This window comes from Peromyscus maniculatus, chromosome 4, assembly GCF_049852395.1.
Source record: "Peromyscus maniculatus bairdii isolate BWxNUB_F1_BW_parent chromosome 4, HU_Pman_BW_mat_3.1, whole genome shotgun sequence".
Taxonomy (NCBI): Eukaryota; Metazoa; Chordata; class Mammalia; order Rodentia; family Cricetidae; genus Peromyscus; species Peromyscus maniculatus.
Window position 1 is genome coordinate 63,955,335 of NC_134855.1, and position 11,875 is coordinate 63,967,209.

At 32.9% G+C, this 11,875-nt stretch overlaps 1 protein-coding gene across 2 annotated transcripts; it reads right to left on the minus strand.

Moving 5' to 3' along the window:
• Positions 1 to 7,649: 7,649 nt before the first annotated feature.
• Positions 7,650 to 11,444, minus strand: LOC102904164 (olfactory receptor 8H1-like). Of its 2 annotated transcripts, XM_076568664.1 has the most exons (3): positions 11,098 to 11,444; positions 9,766 to 10,299; positions 7,650 to 9,608 (listed from the first exon to the last, which is right to left on the minus strand). In XM_076568664.1, exons 1-3 carry the CDS (start codon positions 11,098 to 11,100, stop codon positions 9,603 to 9,605), a joined length of 543 nt encoding a protein of 180 aa, XP_076424779.1. In that variant the 5' UTR covers positions 11,101 to 11,444; the 3' UTR covers positions 7,650 to 9,602. The 2 variants fall into 2 exon arrangements, with proteins under 2 accessions (XP_076424779.1, XP_076424778.1); XM_076568663.1 differs by having other exon boundaries at positions 7,656 to 10,299.
• Positions 11,445 to 11,875: the final 431 nt, after the last annotated feature.

Sequence of the window (11,875 nt, forward strand, 5' to 3'; positions counted from 1 at the left end):
AGGACCATTTCACATTTAAACTACAGCGCTGTCAAAGTTGATATATAAAAACCATAGTTAAGAGCAGGCCTAACATTAAAAAGCCAACATACATTACAACCTCAATGTGAAATTGTGTCTGTTATTTTTTTTTTGTTTATTGGCATCAGCTAAAGCAAATTATAATATATTTAAAATATTTTTATAAAATTACAAATACTTAAAAATTGAATACAAAGAAAATTAGAAAATAATCAAAATGGCTTCTTCGAACGTCACTTAGTAATGGAGAAAATATGAGTGAAAACAAAGCATAAAGAAAAATGACAAAAGAAATTACTCCTTATAATCTGCTTATACTTAAACCATTCAAAAGGTGGATTTTAGAAGCATGATTTTTGTTTTACTTTTAGCATATTAATGTAATTACTTCATTTAATATAATTACCTCATTTTCCTTTTCACTTTCCTCCATCCAGTCTCTTCCATATACCTCTCCTAGCTCTTTTGAAAATTTATGACCTCTGTTTCCATAAATTGCTGTTACTTATATATATATATATATATATATATATATATATATATATATATATATATAGGAATACATAGATAAAGGCAGTGTGTTCAGTCTGTATAATATTATTTGTAGTTATGTTTTCAGAGCTGGCCATTTAGTATTGAATAAACAACTGTTATTATCATCCCATTCTTAGCTACCTATAGTTCTTTGAGGTCTCTTGAGTGTTTCCCTATACTTTACCATGTTTATTACAATTTTACTTGTTCAGTTTAGGATTAGGAAGTCGTGTTAATAAGATGCCATGGGTGTAGCTTCTGACATTTACTGTAGACACTATCTCACATCAAATACCTAGTTCCTCTGGTTCTTATATTCAATCTGTCCCCTTTCATCCTCAGTAATCTTTTTTTTTTTTTTTTTTTTTGAGACAGGGTTTCTCTGTGTAGCTTTGCACCTTTCCTGGAACTCATTTGGTAGCCCATTCTGTCCTCTGACTCTCAGAGATCCGCCTGTGTCTGCTTCCAGAGTGCTGGGATTAAAGGCGTGCACCACCACTGCCCTGCCTCAGTAATCTTTTAGGTTTAGGAGTGGGAGGTTTTGGAAATTCATCCGTTGTGACTTGGCTCCACATATATGTATTTTGATTGGCAAGCAAAGAATTTTGAGAACAGCAGAAAGTCTTCCACAGGGAAGAGTACACCAATGGTTATCGAATACAAAATGGTCAACAGTGAGAAAAGCAAATATAAGTAACATTATATGAATTCAGCTAGTTGCATTTAGGAATATTTTTGTATGGATGGATACATAGGTGCATGTAAAAACAATTAATGAAAGAAAGAGGCCATGAATTAGAAATAGAGCAAGGAAAGGTATGTAGGAGGATTTGGAGGGTTGGGTGGAAAAATAGAAATTATGTGATTATATTATAATATCAAAATAAAAAATAAAAAGAATAAAATTAATTTAAAACATGGTTTTTTAAAGGGTGCAATATTTCATTGAAGGTCATTTTTTCAAAACCAGTAAAAATAGAATATGACAGTTTTCACAGTGATGAAGAGTAAGAGATTCTTATGCATCTTGATTTATTTTATTCTGAAATTAATTTTCCTCTAGTTTCTTCAGAAGGAATGAATACTTCAGAATTTTAGAATATGATTTAATTGTGTGATGGAGTTACTTTTACACAAATCATACACTTGATCAACATTTCTGAAGACAATATAATGCAGAAGAAGAATCTTAATTGATAAAATTGATAAAGATCTCCCTCTCTGTTCTTGATCCAGCTAGAATCTCCCTCTCTCTTTCCCTCAACCCTTGCCCTTCATTGCTCCCACTCATGTCCAGGTTGTTCATGTAGATCTCATCCATTTCTCCATCAATGGGCGATCCTCGTGTCTTTCTTGGGGTCCTATTTTCCAGGTAGCCTCACTGGTGATGTGAGTAGCAGTCTAGTCATCGTTGTTCCACATCTAATATCCTCCTATGAGTGAGTACATACCATATTTGTCTTTCTGAGTCTGGATTACCTCACTCAGGATGATTTTTCTAGATCCATCCATTTGCCTGCAAACCTCATGATGTCATTGTTTTTCTCTGATGAGTAGTATTCCATTGTGTATATGTACCACATTTTATTTATCCATTCTTCAGTTGAAGGGCATCTAGGTTGTTTCCAGGTTCTGGCTATTACAAACAATGCTGATATGAACATAGCTGAGCAAGTGCTCTTGTGGTATGATTGAGCATTTCTTGGGTATATGCCCAAGAGTGGTATAGCTGGATCTTGGGGGAGATTGATTCCCAATTTTCTAGGAAAGCACCATATTGATTTCCAAAGTGGTTGTGCAAGCTTGCATTCCCACCAGCAGTGGAGGACAGTTCCCCTAGTTCCACATCCTCTCCAGCATAAAGTGTCTTCAGTGTTTTTGATCTTAGCCATTCTGACAGGCGTAAGGTGGTATCTCAGAGTTGTTTTGATTTGCATTTCCCTGATGATTAGGGATGTTGAGCAATTCCTTAAATGTCTTTCAGCCATTTGAGTTTCCTCTGTTGAGATTTCTCTGTTTAGTTCTATAGCCCATTTCTTAATTGGACTGTTGGTCGTTTTGATGTCTAATTTCTTGAGTTCCTTATATATTCTGGATATCAGTCCTCTGTCACATGTGGGGTTGGTGAAGATCTTTTCCCATTCTGTAGGCTGTCGCTTTGCCTTGTTGACCATATCCTTTGCTCTACAAAAGCTTCTCAGTTTCACCATGGTAAATGAAGACCACATGAGTAAAGGAAGAAACAAAGTGCTAAAGAGGCTCACAGAAATCCACAAAGATACCCCCACAAAAGACTGCTGACAATGGTCGAGAGACAGCCGGGACTGACCTACTCTGGTGATGGGATGGCTAAACACCCTAATAGTTGTGCCAGAAACCCCATCCAAGGACTGAGGAATCTGGATGCAGACATCCATGGCTAAGCCCCAGGTGGAGCGCCGGGAGTCTAATTAGCGAGAAAGAGGAGGGTTTATATGAGCGAGAATTGTTGAAACCAAGGTTGGATAAAACACAGGGACAAATAGCCAAATGAATGGAAACACGTGAACTATGAACCAAAAGCTGAGGGGCCCCCAGCTGGATCAGGCCCTCTGAATAGGTGAGACAGTTGATTGGTTTGATCTGTTTGGGAGGCATCTAGGCAGTGGTACCAGGTCCTGGGCTCATTGCATGAGTTAGCTATTTGAAACCTGGGACTTATGCAGGGATGCTTGGCTCAGTCTGGGAGGAGAGGACTGGACCTGCCTGGACTGAGTCTACCAGGTCGATCTCAGTCCTCCGGGGAAGCTTTGCCCTGGAGGAGGTGGGAATGGTGGGTGGGCTGGGGGGAAGGGGAGAGGGCCAGGAAGGGGAAGAACAAGGGAATCTGTGGCTGTTATGTAGAACTGAATGGTATTGTAAAATAAAATAAAATAAAACTAAAACCAAAATGTTAAAAAAAAATTGATAAGGATCAGGCAATATCAGCAGACTTTACAATGGCATGCAAACTGTAACAAACAGATTAGCTTTACAAGTCTTCAAGCATCTATGATAAGTTACAGACTTTGAGAGAAGGAAATACATTTTCTTTTTAATTAGCTAACTCATAAGATAGCCAGATAACTAATAAGATATCCTAGTGGTCAGTTCTAAACATGTTTGTACAAACAAAACTAAAGAGACTCAGTAAGTTACTTATGCCATAAAATTATAAAATAAATATTTGAGAGCATTTACAGGCACAAAAAGAATTAGAGAAGTGAAAGGGAATATCGGAAAATATATAGAGTACTACTGTATGAAATTCTAAACAAATTAACTCAAGGTAAAATTATTGAAAAAAAAGAGTTATGCTTAAGAATGACTTTCTGCATAAACTTTCCTCTGGAAGACATTGAATTTATCCACTCACCCTGAGCAAGTTTTTTTTTTTAAATCTCTGTCTTGTCGTTCTTTTTCCTCCTCTCCTGACTTATTTTTCCTATTATGTTATAATTTCTTTTTCTGCTACTACTTAGGAAATGGAAATTTTTCCTTTCCTCTAGGTTTAGTTTTCATTTAGTTCATCAATATTTTCTAATGATGTGTTTTTCATTTTGATAATGTCTGCTTCCCTGTCTCATTCTCTCTTCAACCTGGATGATAATATTACTCTTTCTAAATAATACCATTTACCATTTCATACTGGTTTGTTTTCATATTTCCAATGTAAGTGAAAACATATGACATTTATTCTTGTCTGGTTAATTTCATTTAATACAATGATCTCCATTTCTACCAATTTTTAAACAAACAACAGTATTTGTCTATATAATTTCCTAAGAATACTGTAATCTGTATATGAGACAAGTTTTCTTTACTCCTCTGTTGATGACACCTAGGCTGCTTCCAAGCCTTGGTTATTGTGATCTGCTATATGAATGTGCTTCTCTCAAAGGTATAGTATCTGTCCTTACTACACACACCACACACACACACACATCTGATATATATATATATATATATATATATATATATATATATATATATATATATATATGATACAGATGTATCATAAGGAAATTCTCATCTTGCCTTTTGAAGAACCTGTATAGAAAGTTCTAAAACGGCTTCACTGGTTTACATTCCATCACACAAACACAAACATATACACAAAAAATAACAGTATTGGACATCATCCTTCCCTGCTTTCTCTGATGGTCCATGTAACAGCCATTTTCAATGAATAATATTAAATCTCAATATAGATTTTTTTTTTTGCATTTTGCTCCTGGATATTGATATTAAACGTGGGTATGTACTCTTAGATCAATTGTACTTCTCTTGTGAATTGTCTATTCCACTCAATTGCTCATTTATTGATTTCTCATATACAACCACAGAACAAGAAGTTTCTGTCTCACTAAGAGCCATAAAAAGTAAAAATAGGAACCAGAAATATCACTTAGATGTAGCTGTATACAAGATAGTCATTTCTGTGTACAATATAGTCATCAAGAAATTTTCTTTTCTACTTTCTGAAAGTGTGTCTTCTGAATTGCAGGAATTTTTTTCATCTCCTCAAGAAATGTGCTGCTATAAAGAGAGGTACATGAGAATTTGAACACAATGACATTGTAAAGTGCCCTACCTTCACCTGGCATCATTTGATCATAATTATTACTCTATTCACAAGCATTCTCCTGTTCATTCTTCATAAAATACAAAGAAAAATATATATGTACTCATGTCACATAAAACATTTTATAAAATAATATTGTTGGTTTTCTATAGTTACACTATCTTTGCCAATTTTATTTTCAAATATATTTAAAAAAAACTAATGGATCTAGAAGAAAAAACCCTCCTTAATGATTAATAATCCATACTTACATGCACTATGCTAGATATTTACTACATTTAGTAGCATGTATCATTTCATTTAGGTCTCATAAGCATTACAAAAGATATGTGTGGTATCATCATTTACTACAGAAAACAGTACACAAAATTAAATGGTTCCAACTGTGTTTCTGAAGACTGGCTTCAGGACTAAAACTTAACTTTCTCGGTTGCATAGTCTCTTATTTAAAGTTTATTATATTCCAATAAAGGAAAGAACATACTTTTCTCTCTGCCAATTGTGTTATTCTTTCTTCAGTCCATGTTATATAAAATATTGGAGGTCTTAAGTCAGAGGAAGCAATAAGAGGGAAAAGGAATATCTTCACAAAATATTGGGGCTAGAGATAGCTCCTTGGTTAAGTACTGCTCTTGCAGAGGGTTGTATATAGCTCTCATTACACACATCACAACTCACAAACTTCCATAGCTCCAAATCCAGGGTATCTGACTCCCTCTTCTATCCTTCCTGAGCTCCAGCCATGAGTAGCACATACATACATGTAAACAAAACACTCAAATATTACATTGAAAGAAGAAAATGACCAATGAGTGTTCAGCCTCTTGTTTCAGGCCAAAAATCCAGGAAAGTAAGGTGAAGGAAATGAAATCTCAAGTCAAATGAGAAAATTATCTGTAATTTTTGTCTCAAAAGAAAAGGAAAAAAGTTTAGGGATATAGGTCAGAGGCAGAGATATTGCCACATGTGTAAGAGGCAATGTTCAATCTTCTATATGTAAAAAAATGAAAAAAGTATATTTATAAATTTAATGTTATAAGGAAATATAGCATGATAAACAGAAAAGAAGCATTGGGTCTATGTTATATTAGGAGACATATTAGAGATTATTTTATACCTGACTGTTGGGATATGAACCTTGAGTCCAAGCTCTTGGGTGTAGTAAATATATGCAAACTTGTGATTTCACATAATATGATTTTATTTATAGATTAATTTTGAGTTATACTTTTACAACTTTCTATATTAGCATCATAACCTCAGAAAGTAGTATTCCTATTGCTACATCCTCCTAGGTTTTATATTTCTCATGAAACAAGATGAGATTAGACTCAAGAGACAAAATATCCTTGGTTTTTACCACATTTTTCTATGTTGTCATCATCCTTACTGTATAGACTAAGGTAGGCAATACTCTAGAGGATATAACAATTAAATTAAGTAGAAAAATCTAAAATATTTTAGGTTGACTATAGCTTTTATTAGTAATGATTGTATATAGTAATGAGTCTATATAAATGCTTTGAACATTTAATGTAAAGTTGGTAAGATACCTCAACTAAAATTGAATATCGTTCTCAATTTTGACAGTCTAACTCATTACAGATCTTTTGACTACTCTTGCTAATACAAAGAATGTATATTTCCTAGCCGTACAAATGGACAAGACTAAAGCAAGGTAGATTTGTAAGGTAAAATGTAACTGGACAGCTGTCTTCTAGATTACACAAATAGATAAGTGCAGCTAACAGCTTTCATCAGAGAAACTTCTCATTTCCATGGGTAACAGTGAAGAGATTCTTAACTCTGCAAAGTGCTGAGAATAAGTGACAGTTGAGTACTCTGTGCTAAATAAGACATCAATATCACCCCCTCTGTGGTTCTGGTAACAGTGCAGAAGACAGGCAGCTGGGTGATTCAGCAGAGTAATATGAAACACTGGTGTTTGTCCATGTCAAGGATGTCTCAGTGATGAGCATTTAATAGCTATGGCTACTTGCACAAGTCCTAACACACAAACATAAGCACAAAAGTTGGGAAGGAGTCAGCAGTACTTGGAGGAAGATGAAGGAAGTAATAGGATTATGATAGCAGGGGCAAATACAATAGAAATACCATGTATACAATACTGATGTCCTCTTTAGACATGAGCACTCTCAGTAACCTACTCACTACAATAAACTACAATTGGTCCACTTAGACCAGAGACTTTTTTGACCAAATCTAAGAGTAGCACTAGTTCTAAGGCTATAAATATACATTTCACACATACATGATATCTGTAAAAGATATTCTAATGTTGAAAGCTGTAATGCCTTTACATTCCATAAATATGTTACAAACTATTAAGTTATATCTTCATGAATAATATCTTAGTAAAATTTGTATTTAAAAATAAATGCACATTAAATACTAGTAATATACTTTAACAGAAAATGAAAAAATAAATGGAATTAGGCATATTCAAAATAAAAGAAAAACAGACTAGGAAAATGTTACTTGTGAATGTTTATTAAAGTGTTATTATAACAAACATAAACCAGTAGGAACAATAACAATATAGATGGCAGACAACACAGTCACTTTAGAAAAAATAAGACATAATGTTCATGGAGGATTAACATAGTATAATGTCAGTCTTTTAAAGGGCTAAAATAGGGAAATATTTGATATTTTAAAAACATGGAGTATCTGAATTTGTGAAAATAAACATAATAGAGTATATACAGTTAAAGTAAATCAATACAATTCTAAATAAATAGTTAACATATTTCAGAGAGAAAATGCATAAATGTGTAATAAATATCTATATAATCACAAAAGATCAACAAAGTTAAAGACTAAAAGAGTTCTACTACATTTTCTAAACAATTTATAAATAGAAGATACATTAAACAGAAATATGATATATACATATAACTAAAAATACATTTAATACTCTATCTGAAAATGTTAATTACTTTCAACATAATATAAATTTATTGTTAATAATAGACCTTAGAATGTTTCTTTTGTATAATACAATAAAAGTTCTGTCAAAGATTTATTTTAAATATTTTACAAATGTAAATTAAAACATAAAAGACAGTAAAAGAATATAAGGAAAAATACTTGCTATATCCCAATTGATCTTACTATCAAAAGTTTAGCAGCTGCACAAACAGGTATATTACTACATCCAGAATTCTGACTTGATGCGTGTATAGGATATGAGCTCCAAATCAATGTAAGATAAAAAAAATAAGGTCTTATCCGAACTGAGAATACATCAACTCTTATTTTTAAATGACAAAAATAATCAAATATTAGACTTTAAGTGAATGAAGAAAGTTGCAAAAGCATATAGAGGAAATTACAAGTGTTTTGTTATGTTATACATATATAAATGTACAATCAAATTGTTGATTGATAAGAACAGGGAAATACATACTAGTAATTATCACAGTGCTTCTTTTTGTTAGTAACTTTATTTTCTACATTGTCACCAATATTAAAGTATACTAGTTCCTTATTATTTAATTTTACTTCAATAATTTAACTCAAATCCAAATTTCAGAACTACTGATTTTATTTCTAGCTATTTGTATAATTGTAATTAAATTAACTGAAAAACTGGTTAAATATCTGTGAATATTCTTCAAACATACTATGAATGAAATTTACCAATGTCTTTAAAATATAATAAGCAGAGGTTTTCATTTTCTTCAATGTGTTATATCCATTTTGTTATCAAATGGACATGGAATTACTTATTTTGTGCAACAAAGGAAAATTAGAATTAAAATTTCACTCACTTACTATAGATAGGACCTATAGTAAACTCTTATATTACAAAGAGAATGGCTTTTGACATTGTTAATGTATCAATGTTATGTTCCCTAACACAGATGTTTGAAATTTAGTAATATATTAACTACTATATAAGCTTAAGAAATAGAAGTATATTTTCTGACATTGCATGCTATTAGCCTTGATAATCACAAATATTTAGTTTAATATGTCCCAACTTTCAGTAATGACACAGACTTTTAAAGTCACATTCTGAGAAATGCTCAAACTTTGTTCATAGAAGGGAAGCTCCAAACAATTAGGAAGATAAAAGAAAGCTGTCAGAGAGAGAAGGTAAAGAAGTCCTCAGTTGGAAAGGAAAAGTTTTTAAATATCGAGCAACACTTTTATTTTAATCTCTGAGTGCCCTCTCTCTTTTTCACAACTCTACTGACAGCGCTTTTCACTTCTTTGTTTCTGAGACTGTAAATGAGTGGGTTCAGCATGGGGATCACAATGGTGTAGAAAACAGATGCCACTTGATCCTTTCCCAAGGAGTAGGATTTACTTGGCTTCATATAAGTAAAGATCAGAGTCCCATAAAAGACAGTAACTCCAAGGAGGTGAGAGGCACAAGTGGAAAAGGCTTTGTGCTTACCTGAAGAAGAATTTATCTTCAAAACTGTCGAGAGAATGGACACATAGGATGAGGAAATTGTGATAAGGGACAGGAGTAGAGTAGAACTAGCTACAATGAATATAGTGACTTCAGTGTCATGGGTATCGCTGCAAGATAGGGCTAATATTGGGAATGTGTCACAAAAGAAATGGTGAATTACCTTGGAGTTGCAGAAATTCAGTTTGCTTAAGCAAAAGACAGTTACAGAGGAATCCATAGCTCCAATCATGTAGGAGACAATGATGAGAATATGGCAGCGCCTTGTTGACATAATAACTGGATAGTGTAGGGGATTGCAGATAGCTGTATAGCGGTCATAGGCCATTGAGGATAGGATAAAGCATTCAGCAGCTGCCAAGAGGACAAAAAAGTACAGTTGGATGAAGCAGCCCATGAAGGAGATGTTCTTTATGGAACTCATCAGGTTCTCTAAGGTTTTAGGTGTGATGACAGTTGAGTAACTGAGGTCAAGGAATGACAGGTGGGTGAGGAAGAAATACATCGGAGTGTGAAGCTGGGCATCAAGACGAATTATCAGCATCATGCCTATGTTCCCCAGCACAGTGACCAGGTATATCAGGAGAAACAGCACAGAGAGGACCAGCTGGATCTCCTTGGAATCTGTCATTCCCATAAGCATGAAGTTAGGCTCATTTGTGTGATTCCAGGCATTCATAGTTAGTGGTCCTAAAATCTGGAGAAATTAAACACAATATTTAGTCTGTATGATTTGAAAAATGCTTTCCTGTATATGCATTTAAAAGTCTTTTTCTAATTGCATTTTCTCTTGAACAATATTATTTTACAGTATGTGTTGCAAGAAATTTAACCTACCAAATACAGACAGATAAAGCCTCACTTGAGTATGATCTCATATTTGTTAGCATACTTCACAATGTTAGTGAAACTGGTACTACTATGAATTAATTACTTTAGTTTAAAAATATTAGACTGAATAAACCACTATTTCCCATTTATTTTAGAATAGCTAAATAATATAAAAAATATCAAATAAATTAAGATAATTTAATACAATTGGGTCTATGTACATAAAAAGATTTTGAGCCAAAGGTCTAATCATGATTCTGTGTGCCTAATTTTTATTGAGTGTTTAAAATTTTGCACATATTGTGAACAAAGATATAAAGCAAACTTAATTCGTGATTAATTATTTTTTAATAATGTTAATTAATTATGATTACAAATAAATTTTACTATTTAATAGGAGTACAATAGATTTCATTAAGATGTTAACTATTAAGGGTGATAGAATGTTTCTACTACCTGACAGTCCAAAGTCAATGATTTCTATAACTTCAATCTCTAACTATGTATCTTTATTTTAGAATTTTATTCTATCAACTCCACATTCCTGTTGACAAAAATTCTGAATTACTTATAAAATTAGCAAATGATACTTGTCCATTGATTTTTTAAAGAGCTCCTGTATCCCTTTATGTATCTAATCACTTCTCATTCTAAAAATACTTACCATCAGCCAACATTGGTGAGGAAAAAGCAAACAAAAGAAATCCTCTTATAGGATTTTATGCCTAAAAATTTCCAACTGACAATTTTTCTCACAATTACATAGAAAACCTACATAAAGATTTGAAAACATCTGTACTAAATCATTTATCTTCCTTTAAATATTTCTTCCTACATTTTTTCTGTATTTATTATTTGTATTGTGAAGCTATATTTAATCACCCAAGAAATTTTATGCAGGTCTCAGTGAAATGCAAAATTTTTTTAATAAGGTATGGCTCAAATAAAGCCCAGGAATTATTGTGGTATAAAAAAGCCAGTGGATGCCTTGCCCCTCTGCTTGATGATTCCAGGTTCCTCACGTAAGAACAAGCAACATTATGTAATGTTTGGTCATCTACAGGGGCCAATTTCCAAGCAAGATTACTTGGCACACTTTCAGGACTAAAGTTCAAGAACAAATTGAGCTAGGTAAAGAATGATCACTCTGTCTTATTTCCGATGCACCAAGTTAAATATATGTGTACATATTTTCATGTAGTATGAATATTTAATTGATTCACTTGCTAAAAAATTTCATGATTTATATTTGTATAGTACAGGTGATAAAATAAGTATATTTTATCTACTGTGAAAAGAGAAATTTTTCTGTGCTATATTAGCTACTTCATCAGTCACACTCTTCTTTTTCTTACTGTCATTTCAGAACTGATAAAGTAAAAAAAAAATGTTCACAACGGTCATGTATTGTCGTACCAGTGCAGTATCAAAGCAGTAACCCA